Here is a 23758-nt window from a genome sequence, read left to right as displayed (position 1 = left end):
GAGACCACTTCAGTCTCAGCTGCAGTCGTCTGATCCGATTTAGGTGCTGATAAAGTAAGTAAACAGCATCAGACACGGCTTTCAGTATTGGTCACTGCCTCCCCATTGAAGCTTTCAGGCCAATTTCACACGACCGGTAGAAGTGCTGGCGTCAGACCTGAGCGGAGGCTGTGACATTGTCAAGGCGGACTTCATTCACTTTTCTGCCTCCACTTCCCTCTTTACCCCGGCAACAGGGCAGCTGACGTCCTGGGAGTGCTGCGTTCGTGACCACTTTCCATTGGCTGGATGAGCACGAGAGAGTCCGGTTTGCGTGTACAATGGGTTTGCCATGTTTGTGTATGCCAGTGTGTTTTAGAATTCAAGTGTGAATGTGTGTGTATGAGTATGTCAACCTGTTTAACAGCAGGGAAGATTTTGCTACTACTGTACGCATCCGAGTTGGCTGCTTTCGAAGAGTCTTACCTTCACAGAGCCTCGGTCGCCTTGCTCCCACCACACACACTGACTCCAGCCTGCAGGCGCTACCGAGGATGCGCCTCACTCACTGCCCACACACAGGCCCTCTCTTTCTCGCACACACAAAACACCCTCCCTCCAATACACACACTAAATTACTGAGCAATACAAAATGTAAAAAATCTAAATCAAAAACAGGCAGAAGTTCTAAATGAGAAGTTGAGGCAGAGAAAGACCAGCCCAAGGAACCTCACATACATCTGCAGCCAAATGAATGATCTTTACAGTCCTCACAAAAACATTATTTAATTAGCATAAAAAGCTAGCGAGCGCTTTAGCTTGTCTTTTCTGGGAGGTAGGTAATGCACTAAGGAGTCAGAGCTTGGTTAAGTACTCTTTTGTGGTGCACATGGATAAGCATTGCCGTGAACTTTTAAAGTCATATTAAAATTATTTATGGCATAAATAAAGGCATGAACATTTAGGAGCATGAATATAAGTGTCCCTGGCTGAAAAAGGAAGAAGAAATCAGAACTGACAGATTGAACTGCATATTGCCCAGTAGGCAGTACCACAGAATATTGACTTTGGTGTGGAGAGGGGAGGGGGTTGTTGACATGATCGGACTGTTCCTAGTTTCTGTGACACACTGCTGTGGACGACGACCGCAGATAAAAGGGTTAAATAGTGCTGACAACGCCAGTCCTCTCTGTGCATGTCCCTCTGCCCCACGGGTAGCATCGGCTAGCAGAAGGACTGAACACGTAGGAGCAAAGCGCATGGGTCCAAACTGAGAACAAGAGGAAAAAGTGTATTCCCTGCCTGAAGGGGACTATTTCATGGGTTGCATGTTATGTCACAATGCCCATGGAACATTCTACTCAATGCTTTGTCAAATGTGCACTGATGAAGATTCCATAAAAAAGTGCATTACAGTGGCTTGGAAATAAAAGGACATTTATAAAATAATAAGCAAGAAAACCTTTTGGCATTATTTTGATGTCACCAGGTTGACTACATATACATAAGCACACACACACACACACACGGCAATGTTGTCATTAGCCAGCATAGTTGGCTAACGTTAGTATGGTCTCCCCTCAAATCTGACTTTTCGTTAGCCAACTATGCTGGCTAATGACAACATTGCCGTCTGTCGAAAGTAAATTTGACGACATGATTTTGATGGCAAACTTTTGGGCACAAATATGGATGGCTGCGGCACCTGTAGAACATTCATAAGGCCCCGTGTAATTGATAGAGCATGGCACTTGCAGCGCAAGGGTTGTGGGTTCGATTCCCACAGGGGACCAGTACAAAAAAAGTATTATAATTAAAATGTATTTCCTCACCAGTGTAAGTCGCTCTGGATAAGAGCATTAGCTAAATGAAGTAAACGTAAATAACAATGGCAACGACGCGTGGCTACTAGAAACTACTGTAAACAGAGCAAGTGTGGCTAGCAGAAACTACTGTAAACAGAGCATTTGAGTCACAGAAATGGGGGCGCAGAGCTTAACCTGTCCACTTCAGACTAGCCATATCCTGTGTGGTTGAGGCACCTCCTAAAAACAACCAGAAATCTGCCTGCCACTCACTGTCACACATTCTCTCTCACACAAACCCCTAATTACCGACAAACCATGGATAGATAAACACAATGATGCAATGTGTTGGTCATAGTCAACCACTTTTTAACCTGTTATGGATAGGGGGCAGTATTTTCACGGCCGGATAAAAATCGTACCCGATTTAATCTGATTATTACTCCTGCCCAGAAACTAGAATATGCATATAATTATTAGCTTTGGATAGAAAACACTCCAAAGTTCCTAAAACTGTTTGAATGGTGTCTGTGAGTATAACAGAACTCATATGGCAGGCCAAAACCTGAGAAGATTCCAAACAGGAAGCGCCCACTCTGACCATTTCTTGGCCTTCTTGATCATCTCTATCCAAAACAGGGGATCTCTGCTGTAACGTGACACTTCCTACGGCTCCCATAGGCTCTCAGAAGGCGGCAAAAAGCTGAATGGTGGCTTTGCAGGCCCTGGCTGAAAAACATTAGCGCATTTAGATAGTGGTCGATCAGAGAACAGAGACTGGAGGCGCGTGCACGAGGCGACCCCATGTTTTTATTCTTTCGTCTTTGAACGAAAACAACGACTCCCGGTCGGAATATTATCGCTTTTTTACGAGAAAAATAGCATAAACATTTATTTTAAACAGCGGTTGACATGCTTCGAAGTACGGTAAAGGAATATTTAGAAATGTTTTGTCACGAAACGCGTCGGGCGCGTAACCCTTCGTCACCCTTGGATAGTGTCTTGAACGCACGAACAAAACGCCGCCATTTGGATATAACTATGGATTATTTTGAATCAAACCAACATTTGTTATTGAAGTAGAAGTCCTGGGAGTGCATTCTGACGAAGAACAGCAAAGGTAATCCAATTTTTCTTATAGTAAATCTGAGTTTGGTGAGTACAAAACTTGGTGGGTGTCAAAATAGTTCGCCTGTGATGGCGAGCTATCTACTCAGAATATTGCAAAATGTGCTTTCACCGAAAAGCTATTTTAAAAATCGGACACCTCGATTGCATAAAGGAGTTCTGTATCTATAATTTTTTAAATAATTGTTATGTTTTTTTGTGAACGTTTATCGTGAGTAATTTAGTAAATTCACCGGAAGTGTTCGGTGGGAATGCTAGTTCTGAACGTCACATGCTAATATAAAAAGCTGGTTTTTGATATAAAAATTAACTTGATTGAACAAAACATGCATGTATTGTATAACATAATGTCCTAGGATTGTCATCTGATGAAGATCAAAGGTTAGTGCTGCATTTAGCTGTGGTTTTGTTTTTTGTGACATCATATGCTAGCTTGAAAAATGGGTGTCTGATTATTTCTGGCTGGGTACTCTGCTGACATAATATAATGTTTTGCTTTCGCTGTAAAGCCATTTTGAAATCGGACAGTGTGGTTAGATAAAGGAGAGTCTTGTCTTTAAAATGCTGTAAAATAGTCATATGTTTGAAAAATTGAAGTTTTTGGATTTTTGAGGAATTTGTAATTCGCGCCACGCTATACCATTGGATATTGGAGCAGGTGTTCCGCTAGCGGAACGTCTAGATGTAAGTTAAATCTGTAGACCTAATAATGTTCACCATGCATAATTTAAAACAAAATGTACCTTGATGTGTTTTTTGAGCCATACATTTGGGAAAGTGCATGTATACGATTCCTTCCAAACTAAATGAGCTTTTCACATATTTTTGGTTGCTCCATTTTTCTGTTACATAGCAGCACAGTCACCACCTGTCTCTTATGTGCAGTGCTTTAGGCTGCTCGGAGGCCAAGCGTATGCTGCCAGTTGGGAGTTGAACCTTGCCATATGCGGAGAGATGCTTCCATAAGGACAACAGCTGCTTGGGTTGAAAAACCCACTTAGTGCTGCCTCAGCCTCTGTATCAACGCCATGTCAGAACAACTGGTTTTCTTCAAATCAAAACTTTTTCACATGCGCCGAATACAACAAGTGTAGACTTTACCTTGAAATGTTTGCTTACAAACCCTTAACCAACAGTGCAGTTCAAGAAGAGTTAAGAAAATAATTACCAAGTAGACTAAAATAAAAAGTTATAATAAAAAGTAACACAATAAGAATAACGAGGCTATACACAGGGGGCACCGGTAACGTGTCAGTGTGCGGGGATACAGGTTAGTTGAGGTCATTTGTACATGTAGGTAGGGGTGAAGTGACCATGCATAGATAATTAATAACAGTGAGTAGCAGCAGTGTACAAAGGGGGGGGGGGGGGTTCAACGTAAATTGTCCGGTGGCAATTTTATTAATTGTTCAGCAGTCTTACGGCTTGGGGTAGAAGCTGTTGAGGAGCCTTTTGGTCCTAGACTTGGAGGTCCTAGACTTGAGCCATGACCATCCTTTCAAAGCACTTCATGGCTACCGACGTGAGTGCCACGGGCGGTAATCATTGAGTCAGGTTACCTTCGCTTTCTTGGGCGCAGGAACTATGGTGGTCTGTTTGAAACATGTAGGTATTACAGACTCGGTCAGGGAGAGGTTGAAAATGTCAGTGAAGACACTTGCCAGTTGGTCCACGCATGTTTTGAGTGCACGTCCTGGTAATCCGTCTGGCCCAGCGGCTTTGTGAATGTTGACCTGTTTAAAGGTCTTGTTCACATCTGCTACTGAGAGGATTATCACACAGTCATTCAGAACAGCTGGTGCTCCCGTGCATGCTTCAGTGTTGCTTGCCTCGAAGCGAGCATAAAAAAGGCATTTAGCTCATCTGGTAGGCTTGAGTCACTGGGCAGCTCGCATCTGGGTGTCTTCCCTTTGTAGTCCGTAATAGTTTTCAAGCCCTGCCACATCTGACGAGCATCAGAGCTCGTGTAGTAGGATTCAAACTTAATCCGGTATTGACGATTTGCTTGTTTGATGGTTCATCTGAGGGCATAGCGGGATTTCTTATAAGCATCTGGATTAGTCTCCCGCTCCTTGAAAGTGGCAGCTCTAGCCTTTAGCTCGATGTGGATGTTGCCTGTAATCCATGGCTTCGGGTTGGAAAATGTACGTACAGTCACTGTGGGGGGGGACGTCGTGTCGATGCACTTATTGATGAAGCCGATGACTGAGGTGGTGTACTCCTCAATGCCTTTGGATAAATCCGGGAACATATTCCAGTCTGTGCTAGCAAAACAGTCCTGTAGTGTAGCATCCGCGTTGTCTTATATTACATGTTGTGTTTACACAGGCATCCCAAGTCTGACCTTTTGCCCAATTATTTGCAAAGAGCTGATCTGATTGGTCAAAACACCAACTTGCGTAAAAATCTCAGAATTAAGCTTCCTGTATAAACGCAGCCTTTGTTTCTCTAGGTCTAATCTATTCCAATGAACAACACACCCCCAACCTCTCTAGCTCATTGTATCTAACACAGGGCACGGTCCAATGTTAACTTTGTGTCTCACCGGCCCAGTTAGCCAAAAATCTACAGGCCCGAACATACATTTCTACTGGTCCGGACAGAGGCCCTATGGGTTGCCATTCTTTCTCTCTATATTCAGCTATTAAATAGGCTACATTTGGTAATTATGATATGTATTAAAAGCTGTGTAATATAATTTAGCAATGTAAGTCATTAGTCTATTCTTTAGAATTACATTGTATTAATTGCATACATTTGTTTCTTGCTAAGATTTCTCAAAATAGGACACTGCCCCTTTAAGACAAACGTTCCAAAAGATAGATCGTCATGGCTACAGTAGGCTAGCGAAGACAAATGCTCGGTGTCTTTTGTAGCCATCTTTTAGCAGACTATCAACAGTAGCCAGCATATTGCTAGTATTTTCACTATTGAAGGTTTACTTTTGTAAATCACTTTCCCGAAAAATAAAATAGTAGATTGATGGGCACTTCTTTTTGCTTTGGACAGCTCGCGTGTGCTGTGTGAAGGCATCAACTCATGTAGGCTACTACTCCAGAAGTTATGACTTGCAGGAGCGTGGTGGTGTTTGAACGGCCAATCATATTGCTCAAATACAAATAGCATGAGTTTTCCGCGTGTATTCTTCAATGGTGGACTGCGACAGAGCAGGTAAATGTGGAACTGAAACACAAAAATGCACTGAAAAGTGACTGGCCCGGTCGGCCAATGAGATCCACTAGTTCTTGTTGAATGTACCACAATGATGTGGTCAATGTGTTGTTCAGTTTGAGTGTGTTGACATGTCAGTTTTAATCCACTTTTTAAATCAAAGTTTGATAGGTTTCAAATTGGATTGTATAGCAATATAGATAACCCACCATTCTGCCTAGAATAGATAACATGACAACATTGCATCCTCACGCAAAGTGAATAAATTCAACCATTGGCAGCCATATGCTTACATACTCAACAGCTTGGCCAATAGATTCTATTTGAATGTAAACGTTGAGCGGCTCTTACTGCCCTGGCAGCGGACTCTTACTGTTCTGACAGTGGACTCCGTCAAAGCCATCCTGGCACTTGCAGATGTACTCGCTGAAGACGTCCCCTCTGCGTTTCTGGCCAGTCACGTCGCAGAAGGCGTCGTTCTTGCAGGGGTTTGGATTGCAGGGCCCTGGGAAGAAAATATAACTTATTATTAACTCATTGTACTACCGTTGTACCAGGTAGGTGGGACCGCGATCATATTCTCTTTCTACAGCAACGACTTGGGTCAGAGAGAGGCAGGGGAGGAGAATAGGGAAGAATAGCATTAGGGCAATACCTTGTAGTACAGAGACAGCCTCTCAGAATCTTCCTCCCAGTGTCCATGTACTGACTGTCGGATTAACTCCTTAACGAACCCTCACAACACACCCATAGTGCTTTAGAAAGACTTGCTATAGGCATTCATAACAGCTTGGGACTCCTTATAACTGGCCTACAAATAACTTTACAATGTAATAACTATACATGATACTAATTAAAATACCTAGCTATAATGGGGCGGCAGGTAGTCTAGTGGTTAGAGCGTTGGGCCAGTAACCGAAAGGTTGCTGGATCGAATCCCCGAGTTAGCAAGGTAAAGATCTGTCGTTCTGCCCCTGAACAACGCAGTTAACCCACTGTTCCCCGGTAGGCCATCATTGTAAATACGAATGTTGTTAACTGACTTGCCTAGTTAAAGAAAAAAATTTAAATGATGCTTTTGTGCAGAAATATTGCTCTGTTGTCCTTACCAGTCTCGGTGTCATTGCATGTGTCCCCAGTATAGCCATCAGGGCAGATACAGATGAAGGAAGATCTGGGGCCGGTCACACAGCTCCCCCCATTACTGCAGACATTTATCTCACAGTAGTCACCTGGGAGAGAGGAACAGTGACCAATATTTAACCAGGAAGCCTGAGTCAGAAGACCATCTTTCCAAAAAGGTAGAAAGGCAGTTGGTTCTTCAACGTAGTCAATCGTTTGTTCAGTAGTGGCATACAGATCAGCATTGACTGATGTTTTGTAGCATTGTAATTCCTACAAAGACGCCTGGCATTTCCTGTTGACTCAGTAATAGAGTTAACAACACACTGACACCTACCACACTGTCTACTCCTATTAGGCCAGTGGACTTGATTTGGACAGGACAAGAGATGACACAGCACTGACTGTCATGAGTGGCTTGTCTGATTGCGTTAGCCTGCTGACACAGCGTTTCTAGACACACAGATACTGGAGGTCTCCAGTCACTCGTGCGTCTGGCTCCACCCCGGTCAGTTAGTCCACAGTGTTTCAAGCTTTTGGCATGAGGCTCACAGGGGGAATTCAGACCGTGCCTCCCAATAAGCTCTACCTTCTCCTGAAGTGTGCACTTGTACACTGCTCCCCCCACAGAAACCATTGGATTGGTGTAGACATGGTGGAAACTCCCTGTAGCCTATATTTCTCCAAGAGGAAATACAATGCTACTAGGGAAAAAGGAAGCCATGCGGGGGAATTTGTACTTAATGCTGATGGTAGATTAGACTGGAGAACGTGCAAAGTCTTAATTTAGAACGAACTGACACGTTGAAGAGTTATTATTTGTGAAGGAAGTGGGGAACAATAGATGTGAACTGTCAACTGATCGCTGTGGACTATGTGAACCGATTGCTTTGAATTAGGGGTTCTGCAGACCCCACAAGGTCATGGTGAAATATGATGGCACGTTGGTGATACTCAAAGCTTTCTGTCTCACAGCGTTTCCCCCCTTTCTCCGCCTCAGGCATCCAAACACACCACAACCTCTGGGCAAAGTTTATCCAGGGTGAACATGGCTCCAACATGTGCCAGTGGAGCTCACGTCTTCATATCCTGTTTTGGGAACATACTATAAAAAGGTGGTTTCAGTACAGTTCCCTCGAGCCAATAACAGATTAGAAGTGTTTGATTTCCATCGGATAAAGAACCTGCCACCTAATTGCTTTCCCCAAACCAGCCAATTTAGATCTGATTACTTCAAGGAAGGAAGGATGCCTTTCCAAAGTACTCAAAGAGGGCCTTCCAATGACACACACACACACACACACACGATAGACAAGGGGTGCCGTTTTGAATCCACCGTGCCGCCATTGTAAAAAAAAAAAAAAGCAATAAAAAAAAGATATATATATCTACATTTGTTTTTGCCACATTTATTCTGTTTCAGACATTGATGAATACTTAATGTGCTAAACATAAAAATAACTACAAAATATACACACAAATAATTCCTTAAAATATGTTTTAGAAAGTACTACTGTCCCCACTACAAACAAAAACTTTTAAATCCATATAATTTTGTCCTTGAAAAACACTTAAAATGGAAAAACTGTAGAATTCCATTAATTCCTAAGGACTGCTTATTCTGGGGAGTGACAATATGGTTGACCGTTGGCTTCAAAGCCTCTCATTGGCCAATACATAGCATCAGCAATCCAGGGTTTATATACAGTGCCTTCGGAAAGTATTCAGACCCCTCGACTTTTCCCACATTTTGTTACGTTACAACCTTACTCTAAAACGGATTAAAAATTGTTTTTCACCCTCAATCTACACACAATAACCCCATAATGATAAAGCAAAAAGTTTTAGAATTTGCCAATTTATAAAAAAACAGAAATATTACATTTACATAAGTATTCAGACCCTTTACTCAGTACTTTGTTGAAGCACCTTTGGCAGCGATTACAGCATCCAGTCTTCTGGGGTATGACGCTACAAGCTTGGCACACCTGTATTTGGGGAGTTTCATTGTTCTCTGCAGATCCTCTCAAGCTGTCAGGTTGGATGGGGAGTGTGGCAGCACAGCTATTTTCAGGTCTCTCCAGATATGTTTGAGCGGGTTCAATGTTTGAGCGGGTTCAAGTCTAGGCTCTGGCTGGGCCACTCAAGGACATTCAGAGACTTGTCCCGAAGCCACTCCTGCGTTGGCTTGGCTGTGTGCTTAGGGTCATTGTCCTATTGGAAGGTGAATTTTCACCCTAGTTTGAGGTCCTGAGCGCTCTGGAGCAGGTTAAGGAGCTCTGTACTTTGCTCCGTTCATCTTTGCCTAGATCCTCACTAATCTCCCAGTCCCAGCCGCTGAAAAACACTCATCGCATGATGCTGCCACCACCATACTTCACCGAAGGAATGGTGCCAGGTTTCCTCCACACGTGACGCTTTGCATTCAGGTCAAAGGAATTCAATCTTGGTTTCATCAGATCAGAGAATCCTCTTTCTCATGGTCAGAGTCCTTTAGGTGCCTCCAAGTAGGCTGTCATGTGCCTTTTGCAGAGGAGTGGCCTCCATCTGGCCACTACCATAAAGGCCTGATTGGTGGAGTGCTGCAGAGATGGTTGTCCTTCTGGAAGATTGTCCTTCTGCAAGGTTCTCCCATCTCCACAGAGGAACTCCGGAGCTCTGTCAGTGTGACCATCAGGCTTTTTGTCACCTCCCTGACCAAGTCCCTTTTCCCCAGCTTGCTCAGTTTGGCCGGCCGGCCAGCTCTAGGAAGAGTCTTGGTGGTTCCAAACATCTTCCATTTAAGAATGGTGGAGGCCACTGTGTTCTTGGGGATCTTCAATGCTGCAGAAATGTTTTGGTACCCTTCCCCAGATCTATGCCTTGACACAATCCTGTCTCGGAGCGCTACAGACAATTCCTTCGACCTCATGACTTGGTTTTTGCTCTGACATGCACCGTCAACTATGGGACTTTATATAGATAGGTGTGTGCGCCTTTCTAAATCATGTCCAATCAATTTAAATTTACCACAGGTGGAGTCCAATCAAGTTGTAGATACATCAAGGATGATCAATGGAAACAGGATGCACCTGAGCTCAATTTTGAGTCTCATAGCAAAGGGTCTAAATACTTACCTTATTACCTTATTTAATTGTTTAATAAATTAGCAAATTATAAAAAACTGTTTTTAACTTTGTCATTATGGGGTCGTGTGTGTACATTGCTGAGAATGATTAATAAAAAATATAAAACAATTTTAGAATAAGGCTGTAACTTAACAAAAATGTGGAAAAAGTCGAGGGGTCTGAAAACTTTCCGAAGGCATCATTGGGGCCATCATTCAAGACCTTTTGGTCTTCTTTGTCAGATCATTTTTTAAGAGGGAATTTACACAGGACATCCATCTTCTTTTTCACAATGTAGCCTTTCGCTATTTGGCAAGAACCTGCTAATAGAAATAAACACAAAAAGATGTGCACCTGTGCACGATCCATTTCACCAACATCCTGTTATGCGATGTAACCCAAAACCGAGTCATCAACATGTTTCTCCTAGTGGTATAATGTGTTTTCAGTGGTGTCATGGCCTTGAGAGCGGAGTCTCAGTCTCTGGGGGCAAAGCTTTGGCAGCACCAGTCTCTCAGTCTCTGAACCCACATGTCCTTATCTCAATATCTGTTTGTTTATCTTTAGGGAGGAATGAAACCGCCCTCTTTCCACTAGTGAAAATCTATAGTTACATATCAGGATATTAGTTTTGATAAAACATTTTTTTTAAGAAAAAAAAAAGGCAATATTATTTTTGCGCTGATTGGCTGTACCAAAATTGTTTCCTTCATAGCTTGTTTGTCATCTTTTTAAATAGCTAGCCAATTCGTTTTCAGCAGTTTTATTTCCATGACTGATCAAAGCTTGTTTTCTCATGGCTCTCGTCCCTCTGCAGCAGATGGTGAGCAATATGTTTGGAATATCAAATCACAATACACAAAAATTGGCACCTAAGTATTGTGATATTACTGTATCGTGAGGTGCCTGGCAATTCACAGCCTTACTTCCTACTACGCAGCAGACAACTCCTTCCCGAAAAACCTTGAGTGCCAAGCAAAATGTAGCCCATGTTGAAAGAATGACTGTCAGAACAATGACCTAACTCATTAGGGTACACCGTAGCAAAATGTTTTGCAATGAAAAATAAAAATGGAGTTTGAGTTCTTCCATTTCGTGCCCTACTGAACACAGCCCTGGTCTTCGGAACTGAAATGTGGATCATGTGCTAGTTACTGGGTTTCTGTGAGTAAATTCAATTAGAGACATTTGTCAAGGTGGTTGCAGCTTAAAAACAGTGGTCTAACCACCACGACTCCCTAGAAATTGCCTAAATAAGCACTGGGACATAAAACAAAATAGGTACTTCACAAATTTTCTTCTCCAATTAAAAACAGCTCATTCAGTATTGCTGTTCAGCAGAAGCTACCTAACAAACATCAAGTGACCATAGGGAAGTGGTTTATTACATTCTGTTGTCAACACATTTCAGTGATAACCTGTGGCTTTCCTTATAGCCAAAGTTTCACTTTCATTTATTGAGAAATCGTTTCGCTTCTACAAATAGTTTCTGCCATTAAAAAAAATAATATATATATATATATATACACACACACACACACACACACACATATATATACATATATACATATACACATATACATATCCATCCTGATGGCATCTGTTGATAAAAAATAAAATAAGTGGTGCACTAATTTATCTCTATTCAAAAAGTATTCAACATTTATTTGTATTTAGCCTTTATTTAGGCATGAGGAGTCCAGCTACAGCAAGTAACCATCTTCCTATCCTCAGTACTGAATAGGAATGGAGAAGAAGTTTAGACAGGGTGGAGTTTATAAAGGGATTTTCTGACTCATTGGCAGTTGGTCATGGAATTGGAATTTCCGTATACTTCCTGAATTGACAAGAAATGAAATTGGCCCCAACTCACGGGGAGGCATGGGGAGTCCAGCCTCAGAAATGCATCCTCTTTCTATCCTCAGTATTAAATGGGAATGGAGAAGGAGCACAGGGTGGAGGTTAGAAAGACTTTGCTGACTCATTGGCAGCAGTGGGGGTATCGACATGTTTGATCAGCTGATCTGGTTGATTAGTCTCCCTTTCTCAACAGCTGAAATTTGAGTGAAGTGTTAAGTCTGAGGAGACTAGGCTAGAGACACTTGTATCACCCACACCAATTAATATTCCGTCTCTGTGAGAGAACATAAAAAGAGGTCAATGATTAAGAGTTAATAGCAGTTGAATAAACATGCCCTGATAAGTGTCTACAGTGGACGGTTTTAAGTGTTGACCTCTGCTCACATTAACACCAACAGGACCCCACTACTGCCACCAAATGTAACTTGTGTACTTGATATACTCTGAGTGGACAAAACATTAAGAACGTCTTTACATAACAGACTAACCATGTGAATTCAAGTGAAAGCTATGATCCCTAATTGATGTCACTTGTTAAATCCACATCAATCAGTGTAGATGAAGGGGAGGTGACTGGTTAAATAAGGATTTTTAAGCCTCAAGACTATTGAGACATGGATTGTGTATGTGTGCCATTCAGAGGGTGAAAGGCCATGAAAACATTGAAGTGCCTTTGAACGGGGTATGGTAGTAAGTTAAGCTTTGTTTCAAGAACTGCAATGCTGCTGGGTTTTTCACACAAGAGTTTCCCGTGTGTATCAAGAAATGGTCCACCACCCAAAGGACATCCAGCCAACTTGACACAACTGTGGGAGTTAACATGGGCCAGCATCCCTGTGGAACGCTAGACACCTTGTAGAGTTCATGACCTGACAAATTGAATCTGTTCTGAGGGCAAAAGGCGGGGTGCAACTCAATATTACGAAGGTGTTCCTAATGTTTGGTATACTGGTGTATGAGAAGGCATGTCCCCTCATTATAAGCCAACCAGAGAGTCATTCAGCTCAGTGTGGCAGCCAGGCCCACATGGCAGTTTGTTACAGTCATTATACAATTCTAGTGAGTAACAGCCCAAGCCTTTCAGGTATTTTTATGTCATTGTAATCCTTGGCCGGGTCGCCTAAGTCCAAACATTTTTTACAAAATGTATATATTTTTTAAACATTTGGGATGAAGTGTAAGCTTAAAACATTTAGAATCAGAAAAGATAATGGACCGATATATATTTAAGCAATAAGGCCCGAGGGGGCTTGTGGTATGTGGCCAATATAACAAAGCTAAGGTCTGTTCTTTAACACGACGCAACACGGAGTGCCTGGATACAACCCTTAGCCGTGGTATATTGGCCATATACAAAACAAAAACACAAAACAGAGGTGCCTTATTGCTATTATAAACTGGTTACCAACATAATTAGAGCAGCAAAAATAAATGGTTTTGTCATACCCATGATATACGGCCTAATATACCACGGCTGTCAGCCAATCAGCTTTCAGGGCTCGAACCACCCAGTTTAGAATTATAAATAATATAATATTTGAGAACTAACAATCACCAAAATAAAATAGACAGTCAAGGGAGAATTGAAATACACAAAAACAATGAATATAGCAATATTCATTTTGTTCTTATGTTTGAGCAAAATGACATGTCAAAATGCATAAATTCGCAGGAAACGACCTTTAAAACTGCAAAGTTCTCTCAGCTTCATGGCAGAATATGTAGGATCGCATTAAATTGGCTTAAAAATGCAAACAGTTCTCTACCAGCAAGATCGGGGCCTCAAACTCTAAAATGTTGCCGTGCCAACGAGCTGACCGCAGTCATTACCATGCACCCTGCCACCATCTAAGCCCCTTCTTGATCCAAAAAGAAAACATGCCTTTGCCATGTCCCAGATCCCTGCTTGTCCAAATACCACAGAAAGGCTTCAGCCACATGACTCACCATCTAATCAGGAGGTCCACAGACAGAGATTGGATTTGAGTTAGGACATGAGTTGACCACGTAAGTATACGCCTCCTCCAGTATAGTCGGAGGAAATACATTTCCCTGTATAGAGACCATCTGAGGTTTTGGGTTTAGGAGTTCCAGGAAATGAGGAGTCACTCCAGATTAATCTGCTGCTGAGAATCTCAGGCTGCTTGGACCAACAGGCACACACCGACAAGGGTGACTGTTGAGTAAGGGTGCACACCTAATTCCGCATCTAGAAGTAGGCCTAGGCTACCTGGCCTATGCACAAATGTAGGTCTATAAATGTGCCCATTTAGGGATGTCTGATAGTATTTCTGATTGTCTTAACGCACCACCACTAATGAGCTGTGGAGCTTCTCAAAAGTAATTTTTCTTCACCTCAAACAGCAAGTAACACAGTCTGTTAGAATCCATTGAGAATGATAATATTTCCTCAATGTATTGGACAAATATTTGTAATGCGTAATAAATACCTGATTACTTTTTCACATTTGAGTAATTTAGCAGAAGCTCTTATCCAGAGTGACTTACAGGAGCAATTAGGGTTAAGTGCTTAACTCAAGGGCACAGAGATTTTTTCACCTTGTCAGCTCAGGGATTCGAACCAGTGACCTTTTGGTAACTGGCCTAAAGCTCTTAACCGCTAAGCTACCTGCCGCTCCTACTTCTTATCGCTTGCACAAATAGCCTACAGCTGTGTCTGTCCCGAGTTCACTGGAGCAAGTAACTGTGTGCCCAGAATATTTTATACAATGTTGCAAGTTTGCTAGCAGGAGCTTCTACTGGACACAGTTGATAATTTACAGATGATTTGTAGGATATTTGTCAGGGTCTGAGACCTGTAGAGCACCAGCCGAAGTCCATTGACTTACTGCCATAGGCGCCAAATGGGAACCGGGGGGGGGGGAAAATCCCCTTCAGCGTCAATATTCATTAAGCACCAAAGAAGATGAAAGCACACTGAAACGAAGGGAATAATACCTGAACTTAATCTCAGAGGTATGCTAACTCACATAGGCTACAGTAGCTTCTATGAATTTCATGCTATACACGAGTATATTATTATTTTAACTAGGCAAGTCTTATTTACAGCGACTGCCTAGGAACAGTGGGTTAACTGCCTTGTTTAGGGGCAGAACAACAGATTTTTACCTTGTCAGCTCAGGGATTCAATCAACAACCTTTTGGTGTCTGAATGACTCCATTTCTCTGTGTTACACTTCAGGTGGTGTAGAACGAGCAGAAACGCATCTTGTAAAACTGTGGAAGGTTTTAAATCAAGTGAGTCTCTTTGGTGGCCACAAAATAACGCTGTGAAGTTTGAATGGAGTTTGGCTACATGTATCAGATCATGGGATGGCGTTTAAAATATTTAACACAGCAGATTGGAATGTGGGACGAGTGACAATGATTGAAGCCCGAATTAGAATGTTCCATACTGCGATGAAAGATTCATTAGCCGGTCGTTATTTAAAATTAATATGAGACCCAATCGGTTGACATTAAAAGTAAAGTCATCAGAACAAAATAAGACGGGTCCCCAAAGGCTGGACCCTACTGGCACTGCAGATGGCAAGTGCTATGGCAGGCAGCAGCCTTTTGAATGGTTCATAGGACAAACACACACTAGAAATCGAGCAATTGGCCCTGCAGTCCAGCTATATTTAGCCTCGTCTCTCTCAGCTGACTGGAGTGGTCTTGTTGTGAGAAGCTACGCCTCAGCATCACACAAAACATGGCTTTGCACTTCCCTCCCCACAAGTCCGAACACAGGGGACCAGTGACCCTGATTCCTACCATAGAACCAACCCAAACTATACTGGCTCTGATATTGTCCTTTGCAGCAACTATTGTGGATGAATAACCAGGACAGCCCAGTAAAGCTCAGCTCCTGTCAATCAGGCACTGAATCTTACTCTGAGCCTTCCCAGTCAAAGCTACCCATAACAAACCCCCTGCCTTCATTCCCAGACCCTTCAGTTCTTCCCTGGTCTTGTAAACATTTTATATATGACACTGCTAGGGCAGGATGAAGACCAAAACAGTGGCCTTTCCTTGCCTCCCTGGTGCAGCAGGGCTGCTGGTGGTTCAGTAACATTGAAAGGGTTCAGTGAGGAAAGTATACGGACAGGTACAGTGCTTTCAGAAAGAATTCACACCCCTTGACTTTACACATTTTGTTACAGGCTGACTTTATTTTTTTTTATTTTACACTGGCCTACACACAATACCACATAATGTCAAGGTGGAATAATGTTTTCAGAAATGTTTACAATTCTATTGAAAATGAAAAGCTGAAATGAGTCAATAAGTATTCAACCCCTTTGTTATGGCAAGCATAAATAAGTTCAGGAATAAAAATGATCTTAACAAGTCACATAATAAGTTTCATGGACTCACTGTGTGCAATAATAGTGTCTACCTCATCTCTGTACCCCACACATACAAGTGTCTATAAGGTCTCTTGGTCAAGCAGTGAATTTCAAAACACAGATTCAACCACAAAGACCAGGGAGGTTTTCCAATGCCTCGCAAAGGGCACCTATCGGTGGATGGGTAAAGATAAACGAAACTGAATATGCCCTTGATTAATTACGCTTTGGATGGTGTATGAATACACCCAGTCACTACAGCGATGCAGGCGTCCTTCCTAATTCAGTTGCCAGAGAGGAAGGAAACCGCTCAGGGATTTCACCATGAAGCCAATGACGACTTTAAACCAGTTACAGAGTTTTAAATGGCTGTGATAGGAGAAAACTGAGGATGGATCAACAACAGTGTAATTACACCACAATACTAACCTAAATGCCAGAGTCAAAAGAAGGAAACCTGTACAGAATGCAAATATTCCAAAACATGTATCCTGTTTGCCATAAGCCACTAAAGTAATACTGCAAAAAATGTGGCAAAGCAATTCACTTTTTGTCCTGAATACAAAGTGTTAGTTGTATTGGGGCAAATCCCCAATCAAATGAGTACCACTCTCCATGTTTTCAAGCATAGTGGTGGATGCATCATGTTATGGGTTTGCTTGTAATCGTTAAGGACTGGAGTTTCTGGATAAAAAAAACAGAAAAAAAACAGAGCTAAGCACTGGCAAAATCCAGGAGCAAAAGCTGAGTCAGTAAGCTTGCAACCAGACAAGATGAATTCACCTTATAACCTAAAACACAAGGCCAAATATACACTGGAGTTGATTACTAAGAATACATTGAATGTTCCAGATTGGCTGAGTTAGTTTTGACTTAAATCTACAGCAAGACCTGAAAATGGTTGTCTAGCAATGATCAACAACCACAGCTTGAAGAACTTAGGAAACAATAAATGGGAAAATGTTGCACAATCCAGGTGTGGAAAGCTCTTAAAGACTTACCCAGAAACACTCACTGCTGTACTTATGTAAAATTATATTTCTGTATTTCATTTTTCAAAAAATGTGCAAAAATGTAATTGATTTGAATTCAGGCTGTGACACAATAGAAATGTGGAATAGGACAAGAGGTACGGAACTCAAATTTGAGCAGCAGCAGCTGAAAAATGAGCTCCTACAAATATTGAAATTTACATGGTTTTTAGAGTGAAGTACATCGGAAAAAAGCTAAAGAAAACTGCAAGACTGAATAGGAGAAAAAACAAGCAACAAACAAAGAAGATAGGCTTTTGAAAAATAACTATTTTTCATAAAATTGTAGTTATCTTAGCTAGCTGAATTGTTTACCAGTTGCTAAGCAGTTGCTAGGGACTCTTTTGGAAGAAGCTAGCTAGCTAACGAAGAACAACAAAGAATATCTAGTTAACAGAAGAAAAGAAAGAGAAAATCAGGACAGAAGAAAAAGGATATCAAAGTGAAACAGTTCTCTAAAGACACAAGAGACAATAATACAAGAAACAACACTTCTGTAGCTTGTCAACTATGTGTCTGTCTATCCCTGTTCTCTCCCCTCTGCACAGGCCATACAAACACTTCACACCGCGTGGCCACTGCCACTCTAACCTGGTGGTCCCAGCGCGCACGACCCACGTGGAGTTCCAGGTCTCCGGCAGCCTCTGGAACTGCCGGTCTGCAGCCAACAAGGCTGAGTTCATCTCAGCCTATGCTACCCTCCAGTCCCTAGACTTCCTGGCGCTGACGGAAACATGGATTACCACAGATAACACTGCTACTCCTACTGCTCTCTCTTCGTCTGCCCACGTGTTCTCGCATACCCCTAGAGCATCGAGCCAGCGGGGTGGTGGCACTGGAATCCTCATCTCTCCCAAGTGGACATTCTCTCTTTCTCCCCTGACCCATCTGTCTATCTCCTCATTTGAATTCCATGCTGTCACAGTTACCAGCCCTTTCAAGCTTAACATCCTTATCATTTATCGCCCTCCAGGTTCCCTTGGAGAGTTCATCAATGAGCTTGACGCCTTGATAAGTTCCTTTCCTGAGGATGGCTCACCTCTCACAGTTCTGGGTGACTTTAACCTCCCCACGTCTACCTTTGACTCATTCCTCTCTGCCTCCTTCTTTCCACTCCTCTCCTCTTTTGACCTCACCCTCTCACCTTCCCCCCCTACTCACAAGGCAGGCAATACGCTTGACCTCATCTTTACTAGATGCTGTTCTTCCACTAATCTCATTGCAACTCCCCTCCAAATCTCCGACCACTACCTTGTATCCTTTTCCCTCTTGCTCTCATCCAACACTTCTCACTCTGCCCCTACTCGGATGGTATTGCGCCGTTCCAACCTTCGCTCTCTCTCTCCCGCTACTCTCTCCTCTTCCATCCTATCATCTCTTCCCTCTGCTCAAACCTATCTCCTGATTCTGCCTCCTCAACCCTCCTCTCCTCCCTTTCTGCATCCTTTGATTTTCTCTGTCCCCTATCCTCCAGGCCGGCTCGGTCCTCCCCTCCTGCTCCGTGGCTCGACGACTCACTACGAGCTCACAGAACAGGGCTCCGGGCAGCCGAACGGAAATGGAGGAAAACTCGCCTCCCTGCGGACCTGGCATCCTTTCACTCCCTCCTCTCTACATTCTCCTCTTCTGTCTCTGCTGCTAAAGCCACTTTCTACCACTCTAAATTCCAAGCATCTGCCTCTAACCCTAGGAAGCTCTTTGCTACCTTCTCCTCCCTTCTGAATCCTCCTCCCCCTCCCCCCTCCCCCCTCTCTGCGGATGACTTCGTCAACCATTTTGAAAAGAAGGTTGACGATATCCGATCCTCGTTTGCTAAGTCAAACGACACCGCTGGTCCTGCTCACACTGCCCTACCCTGTGCTTTGACCTCTTTCTCCCCTCTCTCTCCAGATGAAATCTCGCGTCTTGTGACGGCCGGCCGCCCAACAACCTGCCCACTTGACCCTATCCCCTCCTCTCTTCTCCAGACCATTTCCGGAGACCTTCTCCCCTTCCTCACCTCGCTCATCAACTCATCCTTGACCGCTGGCTACGTCCCTTCCGTCTTCAAGAGAGCGAGAGTTGCACCCCTTCTGAAAAAACCTACACTCGATCCCTCCGATGTCAACAACTACAGACCAGTATCCCTTCTTTCTTTTCTCTCTAAAACTCTTGAACGTGCCGTCCTTGGCCAGCTCTCCTGCCATCTCTCTCAGAATGACCTTCTTGATCCTAATCAGTCAGGTTTCAAGACTGGGCATTCAACTGAGACTGCTCTTTTCTATGTCACGGAGGCTCTCCGCACTGCTAAAGCTAACTCTCTCTCCTCTGCTCTCATCCTTGTAGACCTATCTGCTGCCTTTGATACTGTGAACCATCAGATCCTCCTCTCCACCCTCTCCGAGTTGGGCATCTCCGGCGTGGCCCACGCTTGGATTGCGTCCTACCTGACAGGTCGCTCCTACCAGGTGGCGTGGCGAGAATCTGTCTCCGCACCATGCGCTCTCACCACTGGTGTCCCCCAGGGCTCTGTTCTAGGCCTCTCCTATTCTCGCTATACACCAAGTCACTTGGCTCTGTCATATCCTCACATGGTCTCTCCTATCATTGCTATGCAGACGACACACAATTAATCTTCTCCTTTCCCCCTTCTGATAACCAGGCGGCGAATCGCATCTCTGCATGTCTGTCAGACATATCAGTGTGGATGACGGATCACCACCTCAAGCTGAACCTCGGCAAGACGGAGCTGCTCTTCCTCCCGGGGAAGGACTGCCCGTTCCATGATCTCGCCATCACGGTTGACAACTCCCTTGTGTCCTCCTCCCAGAGTGCTAAGAACCTTGGCGTGATCCTGGACAACACCCTGTCGTTCTCCACTAACATCAAGGCGGTGACCCGATCCTGTAGGTTCATGCTCTACAACATTCGCAGAGTACGACCCTGCCTCACACAGGAAGCGGCGCAGGTCCTAATCCAGGCACTTGTCATCTCCCGTCTGGATTACTGCAACTCGCTGTTGGCTGGGCTCCCTGCCTGTGCCATTAAACCCCTACAACTCATCCAGAACGCCGCAGCCCGTCTGGTGTTCAACCTTCCCAAGTTCTCTCACGTCACCCCGCTCCTCCGCTCTCTCCACTGGCTTCCAGTTGAAGCTCGCATCCGCTACAAGACCATGGTGATTGCCTACGGAGCTGTGAAGGGAACGGCACCTCCATACCTTCAGGCTCTGATCAGGCCCTACACCCAAACAAGGGCACTGGGTTCATCCACCTCTGGCCTGCTGGCCCCCCGACCTCTGAGGAAGCACAGTTCCCGCTTAGCCCAGTCAAAACTGTTCGCTGCTCTGACACCCCAATGGTGGAACAAGCTCCCTCACGACGCCAGGACAGCGGAGTCAATCACCACCTTCCGGAGACACCTGAAACCCCACCTCTTTAAGGAATACCTAGGATAGGATAAAGTAATCCTTCTAACCCCCCCCTTAAAAGATTTAGATGCACTATTGTAAAGTGGTTGTTCCACTGGATATCATAAGGTGAATGCACCAATTTGTAAGTCGCTCTGGATAAGAGCGTCTGCTAAATGACTTAAATGTAAATGTATGATGAATACTTTCTGCATGGCTTGGAGTGGTCATTAATGGCAGGAAGTTCCCAGACCTGAACTCTGAATTCTACCTCCGCCGGCAACATCCAGAGAAGTGACTCAATGTTGGGTTGCTGCAGCCGCCACACCCATTTACCGTGACTAGTCTAATGCCCTTGAGAAGAAAATTTAGTTTGACTGTATTTTAGGGCAGGGATTTTCTCCTTTAAAGCTGCAATCCGTAGCGGTGAAACTGCCACGGCCGTTTGTGATATTACAAAGACATTACTTCACACAACTAACAGTTCCCCCCCCCCCATTATTGACCACCATGGACCATCATTGCATGCACAATAATACAGCAGAGTACTACGAACCTAGTTGGTTAGCTTTAGCTACCTGCAGATTGATACTACAGCATTTCATGCATAGTGACTAGCTATGTCAATCCATTTGTATTGTAGCTATGGGTTGGGATTATGGTTCATTGTTTAGCTAGCTAGCTGTCTAAACAAAAGACTCCACCTCACAAGAGAATGATTACATAATTCATCAAGTTAGCCAGGTGTGTCTGGGGATGATTATGACCATCTATTGTATTTCATGAACATGTGTACATGTCTAGACAATAGTGACCCATCCACTTAGCTAGATGTGGCTGGGGGGGTGGTTACAGCATTTATTTCACATGACATCAATTTAGACAAGTGTCTGGGTAAGCATCATCTAATATATATATATATATATATATATACACACACACAATATTTTTATCTGTACACTTTCAAAGTCAGATTAGGATATAGGCCAAGGACTAAATAAAGTGCATTTTTACCTGGAATTCTTCCTTATTGTAGGCTACTAGTTTCAGCACTTTTAGTCTTGAAATCTTTGGTTGTTTACTACACTACCTTACTCACTCTGTTTAGCACATGGCCTCACATGTGAATCCTTAGAGATGGGTGGGGCTAAGGCTTAAGAGGGTGTGAATAATGCTGAATAGGTGTAGACAAAGAGCTCTCCAGTAGGTGTACCAAAACATTCAAGGGACATTTTCTCAAAAGTGGGTTTACAAGTTTATCAACTTTCAAAGCAGAATTACTTCCCATTGTTCTTCAACTGCTACCATTTTGTAGCTCTGAGTCTATACTTTTATCCGATGTAAAAAAAAAATACAAAAATAACACTTAAAATGTTGCTACATAAGAACGAATTGAGGTGGTGGGTCACATATGGTCATTTCCATGTAAAAGGACCCATGAGCACCAACATGTAAAGTACATAGAAGCATGTCAAATTGGTGTTAAATGAAAGCTAGGTGTCTATATTTTTCAGAAATTAGAAGCATGTCAAATTGGTGTTAAATGAAAGCTAGGTGTCTATATTTTTGAGAAATTAAAGCACACATACATACATACACACACACACACACACTTTATACATTTCCCATGTTAAATATTAGGAATAAGGAAAGGTTTTTATTTCTGGTCAAACAGATGGGAAATGGGTCTTAGAAAACATCTAGCAGAAAGAAAGTCTTAAAAGGTATTCAAAATACAGCAAAACACAAAGTAAAGACCCCTGTCAACTAATATCAACACATACTTTATTTTGGAGGAATTGTTCTGCAAGTTAAGAAACATTGCCTTGAAATTCTGTTACCAAAAAAAAAACATCTAAGATATTTTCTAATTTCTCTCCCTCATGAGGAGGAATCTGATAATAAAAGTTCACAGAAGTAACATGTAAAAGGTAGACTTATCAATTGGTTAGTGCTTTTACTGATATCAATTTTCTTTATGAATTATTAAAATATTAAAACTGTAAATTCTGTTAGGAAATTGGTAATGTAATTTCTGCAATTGAATTGGCTACAAGGGGAAAATCACAGTAGTCACAAACCACAGTTGAGTTCACAAGTTTGGACAGCACAGTACACGAGTTGAAGACACTATAATGTACTCTAGTGTACTTTGTTGTCCAAACTTGTGAAACAGACGTACATCTATGATTGGTTCAGATTTGATCCGGTCTGGAACAATTTGGTCTTACTTGAGGGCAGAGGTCATTAAAAGAATAGTCAGTGTTAGGCTTGGGAGGTATCCAGATTTTAATATTGTCATACCGACCTTCTCTCATCCTGGGATTTACAGTATTACCAACATAGCACACAAGGGAGCGCTAACATGCAAGACAAGTCCATTTGGCCTCTTACCAGAATGCTAACAAAATTAGCACAAAGTAACAATGAAATCACAGATGCTGTTAGCTAAATGCTAACGAGCGAAAACTATCAAACTAATCGCAAAGACAGGCAAATCCAGCTCAAAGTTATACAAGCGTAGCTAGTAGCTACCAAATGTCATTTTCGATGAGTGTGGACATTTACGAGCGAAAGTGAACGAGAGAAATTGTGCAAAGTTCAGTAGCTGTGTTTTTCCTAAAGAAACAGCAGCACACGGAGCAGATGGGAGAACAACAGACGAGGGGGAACAAAATGCTAGCAGGACGCACAGGGAAAAAATGGCAACTGTACAGAACTCAACCAGAGCTCTTTGACTTCTGGCATTAAAGCCATTATAAGATATCTGATGGCAAACATTTAGTAGTGAATTGTATACGTGTGTAACTTCCTCACC

General features: G+C 43.0%; 1 protein-coding gene across 3 annotated transcripts in view; it reads right to left on the bottom strand.

Moving 5' to 3' along the window:
* The window catches only part of LOC106584649 (EGF-like repeat and discoidin I-like domain-containing protein 3), a 45562-nt gene that overhangs the window by 19822 nt on the left and 1982 nt on the right, over positions 1-23758 (bottom strand). For 2 of the 3 annotated variants that reach the window (XM_045706075.1, XM_045706076.1), the window contains exons 2-3: positions 7193-7315; positions 6457-6588 (exon numbers count right to left, since the gene is read on the bottom strand). In XM_045706075.1, coding sequence (XP_045562031.1) covers positions 6457-6588; positions 7193-7315 — 255 coding nt within the window. The remainder of the gene's footprint in view (positions 1-6456; positions 6589-7192; positions 7316-23758) is intronic. The other variant, XM_045706077.1, reaches the window with a different exon arrangement.

The sequence above is a fragment of the Salmo salar genome, chromosome ssa23 (assembly GCF_905237065.1).
Source record: "Salmo salar chromosome ssa23, Ssal_v3.1, whole genome shotgun sequence".
Lineage (NCBI taxonomy): Eukaryota > Metazoa > Chordata > Actinopteri > Salmoniformes > Salmonidae > Salmo > Salmo salar.
This window is presented reverse-complemented; position numbering and strand designations above follow the sequence as displayed.